The 26,415-nt window shown below is 44.7% G+C and overlaps 1 protein-coding gene across 3 annotated transcripts in view; it reads left to right on the forward strand.

Moving 5' to 3' along the window:
• The window catches only part of RGL1 (ral guanine nucleotide dissociation stimulator like 1), a 249,511-nt gene that overhangs the window by 114,182 nt on the left and 108,914 nt on the right, over nucleotides 1-26,415 (forward strand). The window contains exons 1-2 of one of the 3 annotated variants that reach the window (XM_059412757.1): nucleotides 15,065-15,189; nucleotides 16,248-16,358. The exons of 1 other annotated variant lie outside the window; for it this stretch is intronic. In XM_059412757.1, the coding sequence (XP_059268740.1) occupies nucleotides 15,163-15,189; nucleotides 16,248-16,358 (138 nt within the window). In that variant the 5' untranslated portion in view covers nucleotides 15,065-15,162. Of the gene's footprint in view, nucleotides 1-15,064; nucleotides 15,190-16,247; nucleotides 16,359-26,415 lie in introns of those variants that run through there. One more of the 3 variants, XM_059412756.1, reaches the window with a different exon arrangement.

Consider the following 26,415-nt stretch of genomic DNA (forward strand, 5'->3'; position numbering starts at 1 on the left):
CGCGTAGTCGCCTAGGCAAGGAGAGCTGGTATGGCAGGGTAGGTGACAGATCTCTCAGGAGGCGCTGGGACTGAGAAACGGAGGCACAGGTGGCACTGGGAAATGTAATCTGGAGTGAGGGAATAAGAAAGTGTGTCAGCAGTTAGAAGGCTCCAGCTGCCGCGCTCAGGTTTATGGGCAGACTTCCAAGCTCTGGAAGGAGGAAAGAGGGGAATGGAAAGCAAGAAGCAGGGCCCCCACCCTAGAGGGACCGGGCAGATTTCCAAGCCAGGAGTCAGACCTGGAACGGGGGGGGCCTGCCTCGCGGTGGGAGTGGCTCGTTGCTCCGTTCCAGAGCGCTGAGCAGAGGGCTTCTCATTCCTTCTGCATAAGGTTATGACTGCTCTGCGACGTGGGGTGTGCAGGGGGGCGCGAGGAGGCCCCACCGTGGGGAGGGGAGGGTCCAGATGCTGGGCCGCTGCTGGCTACGGAGCTGGGGCTTTCCTTGGTAGGCAAAAGGGGAAGAACGGAGAAATGAAAACAAGTGGCGATCTCAAACAGAGCTGTATTTCAGGAAGATTCATTTGAGGCTAGTGCGTAAAATGAATTTAATGAGTCCTTACTGTCTCAAATTTCTTCTCTTCCCAAATACTTCTCCAGTGTGTTCACGTCTCTCCACACCTCTTTCTAATGCTGTAGGTTAAATAAACCATGGTGTTAAAATTAGCATATTAAGTTAATTAATACGATATTCATTTCACCCATTTATTTTTACATTTTTAATGTGGCTTCTAGAAAACTTGAAGTTATGTAAGTAGCTGACATTATATTTCTTTCTTTTTTTTTTAATATTTTATTTATTTATTTGACAGAGAGAGATCACAAGCAGGCAGAGAGAGAGGAAGGGAAGCAGGCTCCCTGCTGAGCAGAGACCCTGATGTGGGGCTCAATCCCAAGACCCTGAGATCATGACCTGAGCCGAAGGCAGAGGCCTCAACCCACTGAGCCACCCAGGCGCCCCTATTTCTTTCTTTTTATAAAAAATATTTTATTTATTTATTTGACAGAGATGACAAGTAGGCAGAGAGGCAGACAGAGAGAGAGAGGGAAACAGGCTCCCTGCTGAGCAGAGAGCCCAATGCAGGGCTCGATCCCAAGACCCTGAGATCATGACCCGAGCTGAAGGCAGAGGCTTAACCCTCTGAGCCACCCGGGCGCCCCTAACATTATACTTCTATGGGAGAAGTGTCCCTTGAATCCTCTCTCCGTATCACAGTCAGATCTTTTGAAAATACAAGTCTTCTCCCGTAACTGTGCTGTGTGGAGGCTTTCGATGGTCTCCAGTGCCCCCAGGATTGAGTCCAGACTCTTCAACATGGCTCGCAAGCTCTTGTCATCTGATGAGGTCCTCATCTCTCAACTACCCCTCCTCATTGCACTCATCCTTGGGGCAGATCAAACCATACAGAGCTCTGTCTGTGAAGTCACTCAGCATTCATGCCAGTTGACTTCCTGAACTGACCATTTCTCCCCCTTCTCATTGGCTAACTTTTGCTTCCTTCCCATTAAAGTCCCCGACTCCTCAACTCTAGAATATGTGCCTTTCCTTGATGCTAGGGGGGCCCCGCCATGTGCCTGCTGCCTTGTAGCCTTCTCACATTCTCAGTAAGGTCTTATTTACCTGCTTCTATCCTCCCTAGAATGTATCTTTGAAAGCAGGAAATCTCTGTTGATCCCCGCCTCATGCCCAACACTTAGCACAGTACCTGAGTCACAGCAGCTACCTGCATGACTGTGTGAATGAAGAAATGGGGCCATGATGCCAGCAGTGGGGTCCTGAGCCAGATAGTGCTACCAGGAATGAAAAGGATGAGATGCTCGGGAAAAAGCCAGTAAGGACGTAATTCTTGAGTGCAGGCCACTATGTGATGCGCCTCTGATTACTAATGTGTATGAACAACTGATGAACTTCATCAGGTGCCAGAAGGTCCTATATCATATAAGCAACAGCAAAGAAACAAACAAATGTTCTAAGAACAAGAGTGTATTCTTACTATATTTTTTTTTAAATTTTAATTCCAGTGTAGTTAACATATGATGTTACATTAGTTTCAGGTGTACAATATAGTGCTTTAGTAATTCTGTACATTACTCAGTGCTCATCATGGTAAGTGCAAAAGTGTATTCTTTTATTTATTTATTTATTTATAAACATGTAATGTATTTTTATCCCCAGGGGTACAGGTCTGTGAATCGCCAGGTTTACACACTTCACAGCACTCACCATATGTTCATAGCCCCACCCCCCTCCACTGGCCCCCCTCCCCCCAGCAGCCCTCAGTTTGTTTTGTGAGATTAAGAGTCAAAAGTGTATTCTTTTAAAAGTAGCATGGTTTTGGGAGCCAAAAGACTTGGGCTCAAGACTTGGCTCTTGGATTTACATTGTCTCTGTGGTCTTGACATTTCATTTTCTTAGGTTATAAAATGGAGCTAGTACCTCTGCTTTGGGGGTTGTGGTGAAGATTAAGGAGACTAAGACACGTAAAATCACTTTGTCAACTGCAGTGACAGAAAGCGTTAGCCAGTTACCAATGCAAAAACACTTATGCCTTCAAGTAGGTGATATTCATGCGATGGTGACTAAATTGTACATAATCTTGACCTACCCCAAGGCATGTAAACCTCAAGAAAAGCGCCCTGGTACAGAGGAACTTAGGTAGTCTGCACCACGTGAAGTGCCCCATTTCAATCAGTATGACTCAGGGAGTGCTCTGGGGAGGGAGTGAGCCGGGTGGTGCTGCGGGCGCTGGCACCTGAGTGGTGTGGCTGGGCCAGGCGGCCTCCTGCTCTCTGCCTGGTCTTTGACGAACTCCCGTTTGACCTATGGGCTTGGGCTCATGCCTTTCCCTCTGCTTGGACTGCTCTCTTCTCCTCATGGGCCCGCTTCCCGAAACCCCTTCCCCATCATCTGGAAATTCTATTCCTACTTCAAGTCTGCAGGAGGCTGACAGTCTTTAGTATCTAAAGTTGCCTTCCCCTCCCCCCCCCAAAAGAGAGCCCACTATTTGGTCTTCTCTCCCATTCCCTGGTTGGGTATAGCACTGGGCAGTCTCAAGAAGCCCTTCTTGAGACCAAGCCTGTATTCTTGCCCCCAGAAACATGCCCAGCTCTTACGTGGGGCGTGCCGGGATGGTTGTTCTTAGTGGGACAACCTGCAACACTAGCATTCTGACTTGGAATTTAGTCTGAGTGGTTCCATGCCGGGCCGGGGTCACACCCTTCCCTCCTGCCTGCTTTGTTCTTCTGCGTGTTGGCCTCCCTTACTTTGGATCCATGGCCAGTGTGTGTAATTCAGTGCTTTACACATAGTATATGCTCTGGTAAAGTCATTAAAATAGTTATTTATTTACCTGACCCTTCATAGAGGATTATGTGAGGGATTATGGGATTACATAAACTAAAACAAAAGCTTGCCTTTTGTTTCCAGGGGACATACAGTCAGTTGGTACAGTATACTATTACGATGAATTAGTGCTCACAAAGTGAAGATACAGCACTACTTCTTTTTTAGGAAAAATGAACAGCCCACTTGGCACGTTTTGTGAACTAAGGGCCATGCCTAGGATTCTGTCTGATCTGTGATTCCTCTTTTGGGGCCTTCCCTTACTCTGTTCCCTCTGCCTGGATGGCTCTCTCCTCCTCGCCCCACCCCCTTTTTTTTACTACTTCTAAATCCATCTCGACTTCCAGGTCTTACCTTAGAGCCCATTTTCTCTAGGGATAACTCCCTCAATCTTATAGACACAGCCTGTACTGCCCAATGGCAATCTTTCTGTTGGCATTTATCATTCTGTAATGTACATGCTTTGTCTATTTCTCCCTTCAATCCATTAGCACCCCGAGGAGGGTACTGCAACTGTCTTGATGAAAGCTATTTCTGCAATGCCTACCTAGCACAGTGCCTGATAAATAGTAGGTGCTTTATAAATATTCGTTGCATGAATGAGTTAATAAATAGCTAAAGGAATCCCTTTTAGAGCCGAGAGCAGTATTTGAATCAGAGTATATCAGAGTAATCTTAGAATGCTATATTTTAGCCTCTAGAGAAATGACTCTCTTACCTTTACTGATTTCTGTTCTGTTTCATGGGATATAGGTTGGGCTGCTTATAACAGAAAGCCAAATTTATAACACTTGAAACAAGAGGGAATTCTATTTCTCTCTTACAAAACAGTCCAGAGACAGGCAGTCCAGGACTGGTCTGGCCACTTTGTTCCATGAGATAACAGAGCCAGGCTTTTTCCATTTTGCTGCTCCCCCACCTGGGATGACAGCCTTGTCCACATGGTTCCCTGTGATGACCTCATCCTGGGAGGTCCGCTTTTGTCCTGGAATCCTCAGATTCTGTACCCATAGTGAACTTAATCGCTTTTCAGTACCTGGAACTGATTCTAGGGCCTTCTGTACCCTATTGGGGCAGCTTGAATCTGGTGTAGATTTATAGAACTAACCCAATTGAGGAATTTCTCACTACTTGCCCAGTCCCCACTTTCAGGTGGGGAAGACCAGGTTGGGCCAAGAATGCCAGCTGGTCTTCATGCTAAGATCGTGCAGCCTTCAAGCAAGGCTGGTGTGGTTTCCTGTGGCACAGGGTGTGCTCATTTCAGAGGACGGCATCCTGGCCAGTTACAGGAGAGAAATTCCTTTGAATAATGTAAAATATATGACCTATTTGGCTATAAGGAAAAAGTATATTATTTATGTAGTTATAAGGTTGCCACGTAACTTGCAGTTGCTCTATCTTTTCCTTACAGTGGCTTTACGTTATTTTGGAGCCATCATTATCTTATATGATTAGGGTTCAAGATGAAGGCCACCTTATAGATTCTCCTTCCCCATGTGCACACATGTGCTCATGGGCGTGCATGTGCACACACACACACACACACACACACCAATGTTCCACCTTGCACTATGTCCAAGCCAAATTCCTCATACAAAACACACACACACACACACACACACACACACACACACACACACACATTATCTTTGAAGGAAAAGGAGGAAGGGCAGTATGCAGCTTTCTAGAGCAGTAGCTATTCACCTATCTAAAAGATCCTGGATAAACCCAGGTAATGACTCCACCCCATCTCCTGCCCCAAATTAAACACATTTTCATCCTATAAACCTTATTTCATTCATGTCTTAGACACAAGAGGATCAGTATGGGTTAGCATGAGTTGATTCTGCCAGTGTAATAGGCAAATAATAAGAACCAAAGATCTGCTAAATTTGTTCCTGGCAAAGGCAATATATGAGATATTTTCTGGTTTTTAAAAAGACATTAGATAATTGATATGCAACCCACAATCAGCTCTCCAAAGTGGTAAAATTCACTTTTCTTTGTGTTCTTCTGTGTTTCTGTGGGAGGAGTTCCCCTGTTGCAGCATACTGGTTAATTATTGTTAAAGTGATACTTCCATTATATATGTTTTTCTTTTCTTTCCACCTTCTCAAAAGTTTTCCTTTAAGGCAGAAACTTTCCATTCTCAATTTCATCCAAAAGACAAATATTTCTGGGAAAACACTGCATTTAAGCTATTCAGCAGTTCTAGTGTTATGTAACTGACCACACTAAGACTCTCAATTAACTTTGGTTACATTTTATTGAAGAGTGTCACAGAACAGAATAGTCAGTGATAATTTTTAAAAAAAATTATATGTTTTTAAACAGGAAAAATCCTCTTAAAATATGCCTAGCATCTTGTGATAAGGACAGGAGAAAAACCGCTTGTCATTTGAAGTATTCTAAAGTCTACTTGACTGTATTCCAAGACTGACTTGAGTGTATTTGAGAATTTTTAATCACAGTGAGCTTTCCTGCAGCATTAGTTTCCGTAACTCAAACTCTCCTTCTCTTGCTCTCCACTCTGGTTATTTTGTTTGGTGTCCAGTTGTGGGTGCATCTTGAGACTTGTTTATATTCTGCTTCTCTTCCACTCAGGAGGAATCATGTGAATTCGTGGTTTCAAACAACTTCCTGTATACATAGTAACTTACAAGTACTTTCTTCTAGTCTTTATCTTTCCTTCCTATCCCTCTTCAGTATCTTTTTCTTGCTCCCCAGAACTGAGCTGATGATATCTTCCCGAAAGCAGAAAGTCCTTCCCATTTTCTCTTTATTTCCACATCCCCTCGACAATCCTAGGCTTAAAACCTTGCAGGGTTTTTCTTTCCCCTCTCATTTACTGGCAACATGCTGCCTATCATTAAGTTGCAACATTTACTTTTCCAAAATGTCACCCTGATTCCTTCCTTTAGTTCAAAACCCTGTCGCAGCCTACGTGGTAATTGTTTGGCACGTTCTGTATTGTTTCCTATCAGGTCACTCTAACTCTTTGCGGTCCCCCTCTGACTAACCTCTGGACTTAAAATCGTTTTGTTCACCCTCTGTTTTATCATTTCGATCTCGTCTTAAGAAAAATTCCAGACTCTCTGCCCTTGAACCTCATGTCCCTTGCCTGAGCTTCTTCTCCAAAATACCATCCTTTGACCTGCTACCTCTCCTGCTGGAAGTCCATCTTTTCTTCCTCCTAGTCCGTTTTTCTCTTTCTTCTCAAAGGTCGTGGTCGACACAATCTCCATAAAAACTCCAATGATCTGCAAGTCCTTTAGAAATGCGTGCCTCCTGTTGGAGGTGGCCGTGTCCTCTCAGTGGCACGTTGCTCTGTTGGTCCTGTTTGTCTTCACCTGGACTTGCTGACCTGTGGCTTTTTGAAGTCACTTTCCAGTTTCTCCCCTGATGTCCTTTCCTGGCTTCTAGAGTACAAACAACCTTAAGGTAGAGACAACATCTAAGATTTATTTAGATCACTCAACAGCCATTACAAAGCACTTACTGAGTGTACAGCATGGCTTTATCTGTGTGCCTGTACCTATCAATTGATCATACTTACTTACTGAGTATCTCCCAGAAATGCTAGAGAACCATGAAGAGGAAAAAAAAAAATTAAATTGCTTCTGCCCTCATAGAGTTTGGGGAAAACAGAGATTTATCAAATAAGCATACAATGATGGGGCGCCTCGGTGGCTCAGTGGGTTAAAGGCTCTGCCTTCGGCTCAGGTCATGATCCCAGGGTCCTGGGATCGAGGCCCAAATCGGGCTCTCTGCTCAGCACAGATTCTGCCTCTCTGCCTACTTGTGACCGCTGTCTGTCAAATAAATAAATAAAATCTTAAAAAAAAAATAAGCATACAATGAAATGTAAAATTATGGCTGTGGTAGAGTTACAAAGAGAAGGTCATGGTGCCAGGAGAGCACATAATAGGGGGATTTAACCCAACTGAGAGAGGAGAAGAGGAAGGGATGTCCCAAGAAGGAGCATTTTAATGGACACGGGCCAAATGTAGGGAAGACATTGAAAGCAGACCAAGGTTTCTGAAGCCCAGAGAATGTATGTGGAATGGGGTAGAAGGAGGCTGGAGAGGCAGGCAGGGGCCAACCTGGGCAAGACCCGGTGGAACGTGAAAAGAATTTAGGTCTTTATCCTTCGCAGTGGCGAGCCGTTGGAGGGATTTAAGAATCGGAGGGGATACTGTGGTGATTTGAAACTATCACTCTGGTCACTGTATGGAGGTGGAATGAGGTGGGCAAGAATACCAGGCACCGCATCTTTCTGTGCTACGTAGCAACTCAGTAAATGTTGCTCATTGACTCAGCAGTCTGTGGGGCTTACAGTTCTTTCTGGGTTCACTGCATCGTGAATTTTTGGCTTCAAGCTGCAAAATCTTGAGTTACTTGATATAGATGTCTGTGTTTCAATATAGGTGGTCTCCTTTAGCTTTTGAAAATTGTTGAACTGACCAAAAACCACAAGAGACAACATCTGCTGAGAATTTACCTTGGTGCTGGATGCTGTGCTAATGCCTTGATGTGTATCATTTCATTTAATTCTCAGTGTGGGCCAGTGAGGAAGGAAGGTGTTTGTACTCCTATTTTGTGTGGGTTTAGGGATGTGAAAGTTCTTGGTTCAGAGAGGAGTGAGGGATCTGGGACTCCCATCTAGGTATTTGTGACAGCAGCCATCAGCCTTAGCCACAACGTTCTAACAACTGTGGTTCATTCAAGCTTTCAGTACAATTTCAGTACCATTATAATAGAAAAAGGATGTTCCTTTAGCCCAGAAACAAGATATGATGTGGCTAATTGCCCCACAGTTCCTCCCAGAATCTTGGTCAAAGCCCTTCATGGCATCAGGTCACCCATCCTTCCTTTTGCAGAAGGTTTAATTATAAATCCCACATACCTGGCATCATGTCTGAGATGACTATTGGATGTTTTGATCTTTTCAACCACCTGAATAAATCTCTGTCCTTTTTTCTTTTACAGAAATCTATAATTAGATGAGGTAATAATGCTCATTAGCCCAAGTTACAAATAGTATTACAATAACCAACTGTTTCCTCAGGCAAGGATCATCTGCATCAATTAAGAGTCACTGCCAGCAATTGGTAAACTATTAGTTGAAAAATGTTTGCCATCATGGCCAGAGGAGTACTTCCCCTTTGGCCTGCCATCTGTCTGGTGCTTTTTGTTTATGTTTCTTCTGTCTTCATTTTCTATCTCCTGTGGCCGGCTCTTCTTTAGCTCTAATAGGTCCATCTAAAATTGGCTTGTACGTCGCTTGCCTAAATAAGAGAATCTCATAACAGAGCATTGGAATTTTTAATTTGTAGTATCTCTATGATAATTAATAAAAGCACTGTGGGCCCTCAGAAAATGGAAGCAAGTCATCTTTGACCAACCCTGACTGGTCTTTACCCTTTGCAAAGACAAGGCTGAGAATCCAAGCAAAGAGGAGGTGAATGGGGCATTGCTGGTCAGCAGAGCTGGGAGCAACCTTAGTGGGATGCCCAGCTGATTGTGGGAGGCCGAATATGGAAAGTTCGTTGTTGAGGAATCACCCCGCCTGCAAGACTGGAAAATAGGAAGAAGTGTCTTGTGGGGACGCTGAAAGGATTCAGCCATTTGCAGTTTGACAGACATTCATATTGTTGGAGGGAAGGAGTCTAGAATTAGCAGATTTATTTGCTTCTGCCCTTCACCCAAAAGCTGTAGGAAACTACAAGTTGCTGAAGATGTAACTTATGGATAAAGTATTGCAAAAGGAGCATTGTTGATTTCACTCAAATTGGGAAAGATTTTCAAACTCATCTGTTCAGGTAAGGGCTGTGGGCAAGGAGGGTGGTGTGTGTTCCGCACTGCTAATGTGTGGAAGGAGAATCCTGACCTCTGTCTGGCTTTTTAGTTTTTTTTTCACATATTTGTTGTTGTTGTTGTTATTCTTACTGCTCTCTTAAGACTGTTTTCCTCTAAAGTTTTGACTGGGCCTAAGACATTATAGTCCAACATTGAGTTTGAGGTCAAAACCAAGGCCTTCCCCTCATTTCACGCCGATGTTGCCATTTTCCAGACAAGTCTGTAAGGACTTATTTCCAAGCACAATGGCCCTTATACCTGCACTGTCCTTATTTTTCTGTCATGATTACCCAAGCAAACAACCAAACATGCAAAGAACATGCTGGGAAAGAGTGTGGTGGGTAGGGAGGGGAAGGAGATATATTTTTATTCAAGGCCTCTTATGTTCTAAGAATTCGATTTGGTGCTTTATATAATAGTTTATTTAACACTCCTGATAAGCTTGAAGAGGAGATGAGGACACTCATCTGTGATGGTCAGCAGTGACGGTCAGAACCTTGGGTGGAAGGCTTCTAGAACTGAGATTCAAAGTCTGGCTCTCAGATGCCAGAGGTCCCCTCATTCACCGGGCACATAAGCATTACTCTATGTCATTCTGCCTATGTAAGTACTCTCTATCATAGTTTTATATTTTTCACTTTTTCTTGCAGTCAGAGAGGTAGAATAAAATCTAGGAAGGTGTAGTGTCAGAGAAGTCAGTGACTAGATAAATGAATGAAGAATATGGAAACTACGTATTTCCTCTCGTAGGTAGATTCTCTTAAAGAATCACCTGCTTATGTCTGCTCTTAACCAACTAGCTCTTTATTGGCTCTGATGAAACTGTCAAGTAAGAAAGTTTTTCCCTCCAGTTTGGGGTTCTTCCATGTATCTGTCCTCTTTCCTTTGAAATCCTAAGATCCTTATTGCTTATTGACTTCTCAGTGACCACCAATTATGGCAACATGAAACGATTCCTAGCAATATCCTATGCTTTCAGGCTAAGATCTTTTCTTCCCTCCCCACATCAGACTTGTAAGTGAACAGCACATAATGTTAACTACAGTGTTGTACGATAGATCTCCAGAACCTTTTCATCTTGAATAACTGAAACTTTATACACAGTGAACAGCAGCTCTCTGTTTCACCCTTCCCCCAGCCCCTGACGACCACCACTCTACCTTCTTTCTTTCTTTTATTTTTTTTTTAAGATTTTATTTATTTATTTGTCAGAATAAGAGAGAGAGAGCACAAGCATGGGGAGCTGGAGGCAGAGGCAGAGGGAGAAGCTGGCTTCCCACTGAGCAGGGAGCTGGATGTGGACTGGATCCCAGGACCTTGTGATCGTGACCTGTGCCGAAGGCAGATGCTTAACTCACTGAGCCACCCAGGTGCCCCGTGTACCTTCTGTTTCTATAAGTTGGACGACAGTAGATAACTCGCCTCAGTGAAATCACGCAGTGTTTGTCCTTCTGTGACTGGCTTATTTCACTTAGCATTATGCTTTCGAGGTCCATCCGGATAGTACGCATGTGACAGGATTTCCTTCTTTTTTAAAGGTGAATAATATTCCATTTTAGGTGTGTCCATATCACATTTCCTTTATTTGTTCATCCGTTGATGTTCCGCTGTGATCATGGAAATGCAGGGAGCTCTTTGAGATCCCTGTTTCAGTTGTTTTGGATGAATGCGCAGAGGTGGGGTTGCTGGCTCATGAGGTAGTTCTATTTTTAGTTTATCAAGGAAACTTGGAACTCTTTTCCGTAGTGACTCTGCCAATTTATATTCCTACCACCCGTGTACAAGGTTTCCCTTCCCTCCATATCCTAGCTAACATTTTTTTCTTCGTTTGTTTATAATGGCCATCCTACAGTTGTGACGTGATATCTTATTGCGGTTTTGATTTCCATCTCCCTGATGATCAAGCACAATAAGCATCTTTTCATGTACCTCTTGGCCATTTGTATCTCTTCTTTGGAGAAATGTTTATTCATTCTGTGCCCATTTTTAAATTGGGTTGTTTTATTTTTTTGCTTGGTGTGTTCTTTCTTTTCTGTTGAGTTGTAGAAATTCCTTATATGTTATGGATATTAACTCCTATCTGATATGTTGTTTGCAGATATTTTCTCCCATTTGGTATGTTGCCTTTTAACTCTCTTGATTGTTTTCCTTTGCTGTGTAGAAGCTTTTGAACTTGATCTTGTCTTGCTCGGCTATTTGTGCTTTTGTTGCCTATACTTGCAATGTCATAGTCATGAACTCAATGCCATGACCAATGTCAAGAAGGTATCCCCCTATGTATTCTTTTTTTTTTTTTTTTAAGATTTTATTTATTTATTTGACAGACAGAGGTCACAAGCCGGCAGAGAGAGAGAGGAGGAAGCAGGGTTCCCGCTGAGCAGAGAGCCCAATGTGGGGCTCAATCCCAGGATCCTGGGAGCGTGACCTAAGCCAAAGGCAGAGGCTTTAGCCCACTGAGCCATCCAGGCGCCCTCCCCCTATGTATTCTAGAAATTTGGTGGATATCCAGTTTTCCCAGTACCATCTTTGAAGAGACCGTCCCTTCCCAAACTGTTTATTCTTGGCACCCTTGTCAAAGAGCAGTTGACTGTATAGTTTGAGTTTATTTCTGGGTGTTTAGGTTCCATTGTTTTATTTTTTGTCTGTCAGTATGCCAGTTGCATGCTGTTCTAATTACTATAGCCTAGTAATATATTTTGAAGTCAGAAACTGGGACACTTCCAACTTTGTTCTTTTTCAAGATTGCTTTGGCTCTTCAGTATCCTTTGCGGTTCCATATGAATCTAGGATTTTTTTTTTTTCTATTTCTGTAAGAAATGCTATTGTAGTTTTGTTAGGAATTGCATTGAATCTGTAGATTGCTTGGGGTAAGCATGGATATTTTAACAGTATTAAGCCTTCAAATCCATGAAAACAAAGTGTCTTTCAGCATTTATTTATGTCCTCAAGTAAATTGTTAGAACTAATAAAGTTTATTAAAGTTGCAGGATGCAAAACTCAATATAAAAAATCGATTGCATTTCTATACCCTAACAATGGACAGTCCAAAAGTGAAATTAAGAAATCAATCATATTTACAATAGCATCAAAAAGAATAAAAACTTAGGAATAAACTAAACCAAAGAGATGAAAGACTTGTACACTGAAAATTACAAAACATTGCTGATCTCCTTTTAACAAAACTTGACCTGTCCTCTTAGGACCATGCTAGGTCATAGGCAAGGTAATCTGGTAAATAAATTAAAACTTAATTATAAATGGCTTACTGGTTTAGCCTTCCCACATATTGGCCAGGAGTATTTTAACCCAAAGGTATGTGTAACAAGGTCATACTGTCTGAGCTGCCTACAGGTGAAATATTTTTAAATGAATATTTTTAAAATTGTAAAATACAACACTTGATTGCACTATCTGGTATAACTAGATCTGGGTGAGTGTGTGTGTGATTGTGTGGTTCAGCATTGAGCAAAGTCACATGCACATTATCAAGTATGAATACAAACAGTTATTCTTGGAAAACCTCTCTGAAATTATAATGTAATTTAGTAAGAAGACATGATTTCAGAGTTCCCCACATTGCATACATACACAACTTTTCAGTGAGTTTGGGAAAATACAGCTTGGGAGGAGTGCAATGATATGGGAATGGAACTTTTTTGATCACTTACCATGTGATAATTTGCCTACATTTTTCATTTACTCCTTCTTCAAACTTATGAGATAGATGTTTGTCCCATTTTACAGATGAGGAAACTAAGGCTCAGGGAGATAGCAGCCAAGTTCACTCTTAAAAAAAAAAAAAAGATTTATTTATTTATTTGAAGAGAGAGAGAGCGAGAGAGAGCACAGGGAGTTGGGGAGAGGAGAGAGAAAATCCCAAGCAGACTCCAGGTTGAGCACAGAACCAGATGCGGGCTCAATCCCAAGACCCTGAGACTACTGCCAGAGTGGAAGGCAAGAGTTAGATGCCCAGCTGACTGGGCTGTCCCGGGCGCCCCATGCCTGACTTCAGTCTTAATATAAGTGTGGATTTGAAGCTGGATCCACTTGCCTTGAAGCCTGTGTTTCCCCTTTATACACCAGGTGGCCAGCCAGGGAGTTGGTAGAGTAGAAGAGAGGGTGATGAGACCTGAAACCCGAGTCAGGCCTTGTGAGCTGTAAGCTGCTCTGTCTGGGAAGGCTTCCTGTGAGGGGAGGGGCTGAGAAACTACCTGATACCCCTGAGGTGAAAAATTTTCAGTAGTCTCCAAATTTACAGCCCCAATTTGGGTTAGAGTAGTGGTGAGGTTAATCTTGAGGGTTGCTTAACTGTCCTCAGGTGCATCTTGTGGTCTTTGAGATCACTGACTAGGCAGGTCCTCTAGGGGTGGACCAGGGGACCTGGTGGATGGCTTAAGGAGGGGGAGGGTAGGGCCGCCACGTGATTTTCCTCTAGGCACTGGGGACACTCTCTCCTGGTGATCACAGGAGGATCTAGTCTATGTGCTTTTACTTTTTAAGTTATAGAAACAACCACTTTGGTTTTATAAAAAAAAATATGCACTCTCTCCACAGTTACTGAGTAGGGTAGTTCTGGTTGTCTGAGGGAAACTTGGCCGAGTTACTTCAGGATGGTCTCAAGTGTCCAGAATCCTTTTGCCTCTCCTCGATGTGCCCTCGCTGTCGTTTAGTCTGCTCTTCTGGGACGAGGAGTACACAGGATTCTCTAGCTTTTCAGCTCATGATCTGTTTATCAAGAACCAAATCCTAGCCTTATGCCTTAGCATGGCAATTAGTGAGAGGTCTTTAAAGACAAATTTGAAGGTGATTGAGGCCAATTAGGGGGGATAGTATTACAGACATGAACTCTAAAGTTTCTTGTAACTGGTGTGGAATTCTGTCCTGTGCCGAAGTGTGAGTACATTATCATCTGGTGCCGTGCTGTTGGTTTATTAAGATGGGTTCTAGAAGATGTTATAATCTTTGGTCCTGGTGGCAGATCGATCTGTTATGACAAAACTCCCTTGGGCAATCTCTTCATGAAGGGCTCTTTCCTTGCTGTTGTTATCCCGCTGTGTCCCCTCAGTAGGAAAACTCAACCCGTGGCTGTCTCACTGAGATTCACACAACCTCTGGGGCCAGTGATGGCCCACTTTTCAGGCTGTTAGTCCCAGCAAAACCCTTTCTTGCTTCGCCCCTTCCCACCCACAGTGGCCGGTTACTAGGGACGAGCTTTATCATAATGGGTGGCAGAAAAAAGTCCAGAGCAATTTCCTGTTGGCAGCATGCTGATGCAGGAGCGGGGACGGCCGCTGGGCATGGGTTTTGGAATATCCTCCGACCACTTCTTTTTTGTCCTAATGAAAAACTTCCTGGCTTGGAGGACTGCTCTGATTTAATCTAAATTCAGGAGGCAACAAAAGTTTTCCCGACCCTCTCCTCCCATCCTTTTGGCACTGCCCCCTCCCCCTTTATCCCTTAGCAAAGGAAGAAGACACACACTTGGATCCTCCCCAACCCCATACCGCACCCGGTCCCTTTTCGGCACCTGGTGACCATGCAGGAAACCCGAGCACCTTGAAAGGGTTGTGTCCCGATCGCCTTCGGAGCTGGAGAAACTATTGCTCACTTGATGCACGGGATCTGTGCAAAGGAGAGTGTGCTCCGAGCACAAACAGGAAAGCCTGACATCACGGAGCGGCGGAGCGGCGCGGGGAGGAGTCTGCGGCGCCCTCGCTCGCCGCGCTCCCTTTGTGGCCCGAGTCGCGCGCACCGGCGGCGGCGGCGGCGGCGGGGGCAGCGCGCGGGTCTGTGCTCGCTCCGGGCGCGGCGGCCGCGCGGGCGGTGGGCTGGGGGCGCCGCGGCCGCGCCGGCCGACACTGCGTGGGCACCGGGAGCAGGGCGCACCATGCCGCGGCCGCGGACCGGAGAGAAAACTGAGAATGAAATTGCTTTGGCAAGCTAAAATGGTAACGAGAGCCCTGCCTTCTCCCGAGGCTTCTCTGCCGGGGAATCTTCTCCCGCTTTCTCGGGGCGCGTTTGGACTCCTCGGAGCGGACGGAGCCGCCCGACCCCTGCTCGGGAGCCGCGGCGCTGTCGCTCGGCTTTGTATGCCTTCCTCTCCGCGTTGTCTCCTCCCTTTCATCCACACTGACTCTCTCGCCAGGAGCCTTTGGTGTGTCTGGGGCAGATGTTTGCGGGGAAAAGAAAACTTTTCAGGATGGGGAGCTGTTAGGCGGGGCGGCCCCGGGAGCGCCTCTGCGTCCCAGCGGCTCTTTAACACGACTTCAGGTTTCGCAGCGGACGTGGACATCCCGGCGCTCGCCGCACGCGTTTTCCGTGCAGTTGCGTGATGCTGTGTTGCCTTTTTTCTTTTTTTTCCTCCTTTAACTTCACTTGCCAGATTATTTTACGGAAATAGAAACTTTTTAACCCCCCGACCGCGCTAATAACTCTTTGGGTCTCAACGCAGCAAGAGGAGAAGACGACACGGGAAGCATTTCACTTCCAAAGGAGAGAGGACTCTTGGCATTTTAAACACTTGTTTGTGCCTGAGTATGAAATGTAGTGTGCTCCAGTGACTGAGCCATTATAAAAGTAGTACCGACTCTTGCTACCAGCGAATGATTTTTTTCTTCAACTTATGTGGGGCTGGGGGAGGGGTGGGGAGAGTTAACCAGGAGTAAATCACAGTGTCTTAAGGAGTGGGGGGGGGGGGGGAAGAAAGACTTAAAAAAACAAAAACAAAACCCCAAACCCTAAGATACGTGAGTGAGTCAAGGAAAAAGAACTACATGGAAAAGTCCAGGGATCCTGATACCACAGGAAAGGACGGGGAGCCAAGAACATTTCAGCATTCCCTCTATCGCAATGTGTCTTGTGTTGCTCTGATTGTAGTATTTATTTTGAACAGCCCATCTTGTGCCCCGAGTGCTGGTGTAAGCAGGAAAGCCGCTGGGATAGATTGTGGTTAGCGGAGAGGAAAAAAAATACTCTTTTTCTTTCTCTTTATCCCATCCCCTGGCAGAGCTCGATTCAGGACTGGGGTGAAGAGGTAGAGGAAGGCGCTGTTTACCATGTCACCCTCAAAAGAGTCCAGATTCAACAGGCTGCCAATAAAGGAGCAAGATGGCTAGGGGTGAGTAAAGCCGGAGAGACTGTGAACTTTGGAGTTGGAGTGTCTGTTGTTCTGTGAATGTCATCATTATTTAGCAGAGGCAGGCTTTTCTTTGCCTTCTGCTTCTCCTTCTTCTCCTCTTTTGGCCTTAAAAAGGAAACTGCCAATGGCCGAGTGTTTGCACTAGCTGTACAGGTCTGTTTTTGTACTTAATGTTTTCCAAAGCATCTTCCCTCGGTTTGTCAATAATTCAGAACCTCTTAGAAACATCTTGAGGTCTTTGGCAAACAGTGGGGGTGGCGTGGCAGAAAGTGACACGCGGTAACAGGACCAGAAAGCAGCACTCTCTCTGTTAGACAAGAGCCATAAGCACTTTGGCCCAGATGGCACCCTTTTCTCTCTCCGTCCTCCCCCTACTGATGCTGACAGCCCCTCTGCTGCTGTACCTTCACCAAGTACCCAGAATGCTCAGGGGACAGACCATTCGGGATCTGCTTATCTTCTTTCGGCCGGGTGGAGGGGGTGGCAGATTTCCCATTTCTACGTCCTCTCTGCAGCCGGTGAGGAGACATATGCATGTATCGTGCCCACGATTTCATGTGTAGTGGACACAGAATGTTGGGTCTTTCGAAAAACACTGCTTCCATAAACAGGACTTTTTCTACTGAGGTTCTAAAATCTTGGTTGGGATCATGTGACTTATCTGTTATCACCTAGTGGCTCCTGCAACACATCCTGGGGAGAAGTGGAAAGCTTAGTGACAGGATCACTCCTTGGGCAGATACCCACATGTGGAAGAACGAAGGGATTCTCGATCTGGAGATAGAAGGAATCCTCAGCAGTGAGAGGTGACACAGAGAGCCTTGAGAAAGAAAATCGGGGTGGGCTGAAGAGAGGGGATGGACTGTGGTTTCCCCTGGCCTCATTTGAGCCACACTCAGGCTTCATAGGGGATGGACTGGAAGGCGGTGATGATTTCACACTTGTATTCAGTCTTCACTGGCTTTGCCTCTCCCAGAATTCAGTGCTTGAGCAGATTCAAAGGGAGGGTGTGAAGGCGGACAGGAAACAAAACTGCCCAGGGCCTCACATGGAGACTAGAGGCAACATGTGACGTGTAAGTCCTGAGTTTCAGGTAGGATGGCTTGCAGTGGGGGCTGCTGCTGGGTCCACTGTTCTGCTGACACAGGCCTTCGCTGCTCTGGGCTTATCCAGCTGCCTCAACTCAGGCGTTTCCTTCTCTGTACTTTGGGCCGAGGTACCACCCATGAGGGCTGTCACCTGTTGGTGACATCTGCAGGTGTGGCCTGGAAGGGCAGGGATCTTTCCTTTGAAAACCGGAGCCCTTCACTTATCAACCAGGTCCCTTCCTCAGAGTAGGACTTTCAAATGCATCATGTGCATCCCCAGCAGACCTGATAGGGAACGAAGGCAGATCCAGAATTCTGACGAGTCATCCCTTTGTTTTGGGCGGCTGTGTATATGCATTTTATTTGACTGTGGTGTTGATGTGGTTTGGCCTGTCTTGGTGTTTCACAATGATTCACAAGTTCTAAACCAGCTGCCTCGGGAAGGGTCATTACGTTCCCTGATGCTGAGTTGTTCCTCTCTTTCTAAGGACACTGGTGTTGCTTGGGTGACAGTTTTAGTTTTTAGCCAACACAGCAGCCATGAATGGAGAAGTCATGGGGAAACGGAGGGGTTAACTCTGTAGGCCCCAAACCACAAAGTGTGGCTCTTTGAGATGTTCACAGTTATTTCGTGATTCTCACTGGCTGTTCTATTTGCTGGACTCGGCCTCTTTTCTCTCCCCGCTCTCGGTGTTCGCAGATTTATACAGAGTTCAGAGTTGGTTCACCTGGGCTTAGCAGTAGAGCTGAGATATTGAGAGGGAGGACAGCGTGTAAAGATTTCTTCTGGTTGGTGGAAGAATCTGTCTCTTCCCTTCTAGTGCCACAAAGTGTGATTTGTGGCCACCGCCCCAGTCCTTAAGAGCATGTTCTTAGGAACTTTCCAACTCTAATCCTACTTGTTTTCTTGTCATAGGTGTCCTGTCGGGAAGCTCTGTTTTTTGTCCTTGGAAATTCCAGACTTAATTAAATGTGACTCAACCAATTGAGCCATAGTAATTACAAAAACCCTTCTTTTTAGGACCGAGTGGCTTCTCCATATTTGTTTTCCTACATTCCAGTAGCCCTTTCAAAATTCTCCAAAGCAACTGGTTTTAGTGTGAATTAGAGATTGAGGGGAGGTGAGGGTATTACTGAAATATGTCAGTAATCCTATAAGGAAGGTGGTGTTGTGATTATCCTCCCCCCCCCACCCCATAAAGAAACTAATGCCTAGAGAGGTTCAATTGCTTGCCAGTTTTACACAGCTAGGAGGTGGTAGTGGTTGGATTCAAACCCAGTTGGTTAGTGCCTTGCTGTCAGGAACTGCCTGGAACCTTCTAGCTGTTTCCATGAGAGTGGAAGAGAACATTGGCTCAGAAGACCAGGGATGCAGGGGGCATACTTTTTGCCTAGATGCAACACCTGCCACGGGACTTGAGTGGTGGGGCTTTCTCTTTTTGACACCCTGAATGATAGTTTGACCCACAAATTGAGACCTTTGTTGTGAAGATCTATATTTTAGCTAGAGAGTCTCTATTTTGGGTGTGTCAGGTGTGGAGCCCCAAAGAAATGTATGAGGTTATGCAGTGCACGAGGGTGGACATAGCTCTCATTACAGGTCCGTAAGGCTTTTTCAAAACGCCTTAAAGCCTGAGTAGTACAAGTTTTGAATTTTCTGCTACTGAAATCTCAACATGTAATGAAGATTCAGTTTGGAAAGGATAGTAAAAATAATTACACATCCTTGGACGGGCAGTATCATACAATCCAAAACATTTAGAACATTCTTCTTTTTTTTTTTTTTTTACTATTTGCTTGCTAAATTTTGTGTTTCATTGATCTTTTGAAGTAAAACCCTCCACCTTTGGTTGTAAAATATACAACTGAGTATGGCCCAGGCTGCATTTCCTTCTCTGTGCAGCTGTGGCCTTACCTGTTAACAGTGAGGTTATGTTGGGCAAACTTTGAAAAGCCAAATATTATTGAAATACTGACCCGATTCTCCGTTTACAATAACTTCTTAGACTGGGACAACTTTTCCTAGCCCTCAAGGAGAAATGACTGTGGTTATGTCATAGGATCATGAAGTCCCCAGATTGGAAGGGGCATTAACAAGTAATTCCATCCAACCATTCAGTCAGCTTGTAGAATGGTCAGTGATTTCTGGAAGGGCAAATGGTCAAAGCTTGTTATTTTTCTTTGGTCTCAGTGTTGGGTTTTATGTTGACAGTGATATATAGAGATGATTTAAGAAAACATCCATATTCTCTGGACTCATGAAATGTACCATTTTAGGAAGAATACTCAAATGGACAGAGGTTGAAGATCCAACTGTTAGGGAAGGGGCTTTGGGGTCAGGAGCCCGGTCTGCTGTCTTCGGACTATAACAGATGCAGGGTACAGAGAAATGTGTCCAACCTAAGATAAATTCAAAGTGGGGACATTTGTTTCACAAGGAGCGTTGGTAAGCGCTAGTGCAACGCTGCAAGGTTTGTGGGGAGTGGCTACGTGGCTTCTCTCAGTTTTATGCTTCTATGGTTATGTGGTCTTTGAGGTGGGGCCCCTGTTCCTCCCTTCCTTGTGTCTTCTACCTATCATTCTGTCTCCCACATAGGCCTTGGTTGGGTTGAGTTGAAATGCTTGATAGGACAGGAAAAAGCAGAATATATTTAGAAATAAAGAGAACTGGAATCCCGTTACAGAACCTAGTGTTCGGGATGAATTGTGGCCAGTCCGTGAGTTGTATGGGTACAGTGACAACGTGACTACTTGTCCCATCTGGGCGGAGAAGTTGACTCTCACTGGATACACTATGTGGATTGGCTCCATCCAGTGTTTTGGTGGCGTTGCTATCATATTACCTTCAAATAGTCTACGGTTCCTCAAGTTTTCAGCTAACTTCACTTATGGGAAGCTTCTCTGATCTCCCAAGTCTGGAGGAGATGCCTCTTCTCCAGGTTCCATAAGCATTCTCTATTTCTCTGTCATACGTTTAGCTCACTCTGTTGTAATTATCTGGTTATTTGCTTCTATCCCTCACGAGACTGCTAACTTGGTGAAGTGGGAACGGTGGCCATCTAGTTGGCAGAAACTCAGTGTGTGTTGAATGAATGGATCCAGCTTCCTTCCTTTCTGGGACACTAATATTGTCTTGATACATATGAATGTGTGGTTGCTCTGCGTTTAAAACACAATCAGCATGAAGATGTTAGCTTATAAAGAAGAGGAGGGGTGTGTGGGAGCGAGAAAAATCAATTAGGTGATGATTATAGCTATCTTGCATTCTCTCCGGAACAAAGCGGGGCACAAACAAAGGTAGTGATTATTCGTTTTAAGAAAAAAATTCACAGCAGTGAATTAACGAGACTCTTCCCCAGTACCTTTCAAAAGCAAGAGACCCTATTGTACTTGTCTCGCTGCTGAATGTTGAAGAAAGAAAGGCAATGCATGAGTTAAAAAGTGTTGGCAAGCATTATAAATATGTGTGGTTGGAAAGCTCAGGAGCGGGATTTTAGAATGGTAAGGAACTAAGCCCTAGAGGAGCCGTTAGTTTACAGTTGGTCATCCTTGTTTTCATCTAGGAAATCAGGCCTTTGGGTTGCATTATTCCTGTCTATCAGAATGTTGAATTTAGGCTTTAGAAAGTCAGTTTCAAAATTATCAGCCATTGGTAGCCAAATCAACTGATCTTTTTCTTTTTGACCTTGGGAACATGTTTCTGAAATAATCTGCTAATATGGTAGCTTGCACCAGTAGAGAAGATGTCAGTTTCAAGTGCCCAAGATATCCTTACGGTGTTGGATCCTTTCATTTCTTGTAAAATCCGTTGTGATCTGAGTCAGGGATATTCAGTCTGTAATTAAGAATATCCAGTTCAGTTCAGCAATTTGGGGACTACTCAGCTGAATTCCAAATACGTGTCTACCCTTGTCACATACATGATAGTACAAATGTAAGAGTACGTTGACTCTGTATGCGTAAAGTATACATTCTGTTAAATCAGTCTCATAAACACATCTTACTCTTATTTCCGTGAAATTATAAAGAGAAAGTTTAGTGATGTTTTCAGTTTAGAAAGAAAAGGAGGGCAATACAGTCAATACTATGCTTTTCTCCTTGAGTGCCTCGCTGGGATTTGTCCCTGCCCTATCCTGCTTGTTTGTTTCCTTTGTCCATGGCATATATTCCTTTTACACCTCCCCCTTCTAAATAATTAAAATCTTGTACTGACTATCTTACACATTTTAAGTTAAAATACACAATAATAAGCTGAATTGAGTAAGACATTAACATTTCTACCATGGTATATCTCATGATATGAAAAAAAAAAAGATTTCTATAAATAGAGCAAGGAAAGTTCTGGTTAAATGGGGGAAGATACCAAATGTGGCTTCACTCCACTGGAAAGGCTCTGCTAGCTCATGTCTTTTGCTGATGGGTGTGGCTATCTCCAGAGTTGATTTGGAGTCTGGAGTTTTTGGCAGTTTCTGGGTCCTTTGCTAGTAAACACATCCAGTATGAACTTCCTCACGGCTGCTCCTTGTCTGTTTGTGGGATTCTGTCATCAGTGTTTGAGTCAGCTAACGTTGCCTTCAATAACATTCCTTTATTCATCCAAAACCGACATTATGCCAAGCACCATGTTAAGTCTTGGGAATTCAAGGTAAAATGAAACACAAGTCGTTCTGAAGGAACCTACAGGGAGTAGGGGAGACAGAAATGTAAACTGATTATAGTATATTGAGGTGAGTATGATCAGTGCCATGTGAGAAATCTGTGTGCTAGGGGAGCCCCAGAGGAGGGCATGTTAGGTGGTAGGTGGTAAGTGCGGAGTGGATACTCCAGGAAGGCTGCCTGGAAGAGAAGGCTCTTTAGTGAAGAGTTGAGTTGACAGATGAGTAGGAGTTAAAGGAGGTGTGGGCGCTGGAGGCAGGCTTTCCAGTCAGTACAGGTGGGAGAAAGCATGGAGGCCGGAGGTGAGAGCACTGTGAGGGCTCAGTGTAGGGAAGAGGGAAGGACGCCTGGTGGGAAGGTGACAGGAAAGAGGCTAGAGAGAAGGGTTCAGTCATGCCCCTGGGAGTCCGGAATGCTAAGCTATGGGTTTTGCTCTGTCCTGAATGCTGGGTAGTCACGGAAGGGCTTCAGGCAGAATGGCATGGCCAGATCTGCATTTTAGAAGATGACTGACCCCTGAGGGGTGGACGTGGGAGGGGGCGGAGGCTAACATGGAGGTGACGTGAGGAAAGGGACAAGGACCTGAATGGCAGCAGAACAGAGGCTGGGGTGGGGGGATGGCAGTCAAGGAGGGAGGAGGGGGGGAGTGGGGGAGGGAGGCCTGGCAGGCGAGCATCTTGGCACCCTGGCTTCAAAGAGCTCGTCAAAACTGGGCCTTCTGGGATCCGCGTCACCCTGTGCTCCCTGGGTGAAATGTCCTGGGGACTTCCAGTCAGCCTTCCTCATGTATATGCTAGCAGAGGCCTCCTTTCTTGTCAGAAGGCCCTGCAGAATAAGCAGACCCCGGCGTGCTTGAGAAGTCCCATCCAGAGACCCGACCTCAGGCTCTCCATGAGCTAGGCCGCGGGCTGTGCGTGGTTCTCAGATTCCAGAGAACTTTGAAGAGCTGGTGGTTTCTTTCTCTCTCTCTCTCTCTTTCTTTCTAAGTCTTCTGTTTCCCTACAAACTAAACAAATTAAATCTGTAGGCCACAGAGAGAGACAGTAAATATGGGACCCACAGGACTATGATTATAGAGCTGTATTTTAGACAACAGCAGTTAAACTTCTAATTGTCATGTTAGAGACACAAGAAATTTTATGGTTGGGTGTCTTGGCCTTTTTCCTCTCCTCCTTCGCTGTCTTTAACCCCTCTCTGACACTGTTTGTCTTGGTTCCCTGCATTTCTGGTCTTGTAGGCTCAGTCTGATTGCGAATTCCACTCATGTAAAAGAAAAAAATCTTTCTCTCTTATACACACACACACACACACACACGCACGGCCTGCATTAAGATGTCTTTTCACATTTTATTTTTTAGGATTTCCCACATCTTTGGAATGTCACTCCGTGGCCTCTTCTATATAATTATTCAAAGCCTGACTTTGTCATGATTTGCTTGTTTTCCCTTAATTGTGTCATTTTTGGGATGAATTCGCACTGTCTAGGAACCGTCTTCGGTTTAAAAAAGAGTAAAAACGGAGAGGGAGGAAGGAATAAAGGCAGGGCAGGCTTCCAACATGAGGAAGAAGACTCCGCCTTGGAGAATCTCAGTCAGTCTTGTGAAGAGAGAGGCTCATGTCATTTATTGCTGATCCTTTTGCAGAAATACCTGCGCCTTTCCACAGATGTGGCTGTGTATGGTGTTCTGAGGTTAGGGTTCCTGCCTAGTTTGCTCCCACCGGGCCATCTCCTTCATGTCCTGTAGTGTGGGACTTCTAAGGGTAATCACAGTGGTACCTGGGGGTGGATCGTGGGTTGTCGGTGGTTCTGTATATTTTTCCCTCTTCACAGACTCATTACCCTACATTTTCCAGTATTTAATTGCTTGTGCCATCTGTAGGCCGTTCATTTGAATTCGTTTCCACACAGTTAATCTTGTCCCCTGTAAACTTTCCCAGACGTTTTCTGTTTGTTTGCTCCTTTCAGCAAAGAATTGAGCAATTCAACTTTTTCCTTTATTTCGTTTCCTGCTGATTTAAATATCCATTCTCCTCGCTTATAAAAGCGAAGCCAAGGCTGAGTCCTTCCAGTTTCATAATTCTAGAGAAAACTGGAAAAACCAAAACCAAACCTTTTCTGCTAAAAGTAGAACGTCTTTGGTCAGAAGCGTCAACTGGGGCCCTTCACAAGCTTCTTGCTAACACTTTCCCTACTTACGTGCCCTTCTCGTGCCCATAGCTTCTGCCACTGCCGGTGAGGAGGCTAGAATAATGGAGACAGTTGTCATCTAACGAAAGAACATTGAATGGATATAAATAAAAAAATCAAAACTGAATTAGATATTGGCTTAAAATGCTTAATAGTCATGACTTTTCCAATTAACATTGCAACACTCGAAATTATTTTCTGAGATAATGGGCACTCCTAACTAGAAAACTCGGGAAATTGGAAGCATTGCGTTAGTTTGTGAAGCACACAGAAGGCATTTGCTATCTTCTGTCCCCACTTTGCCTCCTCCCAATGGCACAACACCATGAGAATATCTATTTTAAAAATGACTTCCACAAGTATTGACAAGGCCCGGCGCCATCAGGGCCGGGCTGGGGAATTAGCACATGGTTCTTCCTCCTCAGTTGGAGCCTTGGCAAGGGGCTGACATCTTCTGGTCGCTCTTCCTTCTCACGAGCTCGGTTGAGGGAGGTCCTAGGGCACTGGTGAAGAGCCCCTCGTCAGTCGTATTGTAAACTCTGTATGGGGACAGACGACCACTACACTTTTTTTGTGGTGAGCATTTTCGAACTGTACAGAATTGCCAAATCACGGTACTGGACACCTGAAGCTAATGCAATATCGCATGTTGGCTGTCCTTCAGTTAATGATAGAAAAAGAGAGAGGCTGGGCTCTGGAGCCAGGCAGACCTGAATTCAGAACCCGTCTCTGCCACGTGTTAGGGGTGTGGGCTTGAGCTGTGACGCTACAAAACTTGCACTTGGAGAGAGGATTCTAGTAGTTCCATCTGATGGAAAGACTGGGGGGGGGGAGTGAATGAATTATGTATATAATATGCTTGGCACAATGCCTGGGATATGGGACGCCCTCTGAGTGTGGGGCTCTCCTCAGGACCATACTGTCAGGGCCCTCTCTTGAACTTGGCTGTGGAACCTTGTGGAACCTTGTGGAAGCGTGGGTGCCTTTCTTACCTGAGTCCCCCAAGCCTGGGGTAAACCGGATTGTGTAAGAAACAGCTTTAGCAAGGCTTTAAGGCATGTTCCTGACATCACTTTCTCCTTTTGCACATCTGGGAGGAAGGAGCAGGGCAGTGTTTAGTAACCCTTGCTTATTAGAAGCAGCATCTGTTGTGTTCTCTCCGTCTGGCTGCCTATACAGTGAAGGGCATTATTGCTTGGGCTCCAACATTTCGCATTTTCAGTTCCTCCAGTTTTCCTGTAGAGTTAATTCGTTGCTGTGCTCATTTTAATGCCTTAAAAATATTTTACTGCGTAAAAATTATGTTTGGTATTTCTAACTGAAAAACAGGAGGGTAGAAAACCACATCTCTATGGTGGTAAGCATTATGCTAATCATTCTTTGTCGGGCGTAACTTAGGATGTCAGGCTGCTGTGCTTGCCCCATAAATTTCACATTCTGGACTAAACTTCATAAGTTCAGATGAAGATAAAAATTTCTCACTGTACCTCACGTCAATTAGCTAATGTAGTACTTGAACCCCAAACTAGGAATGAGCTGACTTGCTCCTGAGGTTGTAACTTTCAGACTGTCTCATGACTTTTTAAATCTTCGCTTTCCTTACAGGTGATGTAGGGCAAATACCTGCTTTTCCTTCTGCCTGTAGGTTTTGTGAGGATCATCTGAGTTAATGTATGAAAGTACTTTTTAATATGTGAATACAAGGGTATTCTTCCTGTTATTTAACCTAAAGTCTTTTCTTCTTTCCTCTCTTTTTCCTCCCCACCTAAGTGCTTGATGGGCATATGGTCTGTTCATTAGTCCTCCCTTTCTTCTTCTATGCAAGAGAGAATCTTTTCTGTATTTTTTTCTCCCCACCTGCTGTTTACCTAATGATACCTTCATGTTCAGCAAGGAGTAGTGCTTCCTCTGCCACCACCATTGATATTCCTAATTTGTAAGTGCATTGAAAATGCAGGCAGGGCTTCTCTTTGTAGATTGGATGTGGGGAAAAAAATACCCCGTATTCATAGAAGTCTAAAGACAAATGCAGTAAATATCTTATAGATGAGGGGCCCCTGGGTGGCTCAGTGGGTTAAAGCCTCTGCCTTCAGCTCGGGTCATG

The sequence above is a fragment of the Mustela nigripes genome, chromosome 10 (assembly GCF_022355385.1).
Source record: "Mustela nigripes isolate SB6536 chromosome 10, MUSNIG.SB6536, whole genome shotgun sequence".
Lineage (NCBI taxonomy): Eukaryota > Metazoa > Chordata > Mammalia > Carnivora > Mustelidae > Mustela > Mustela nigripes.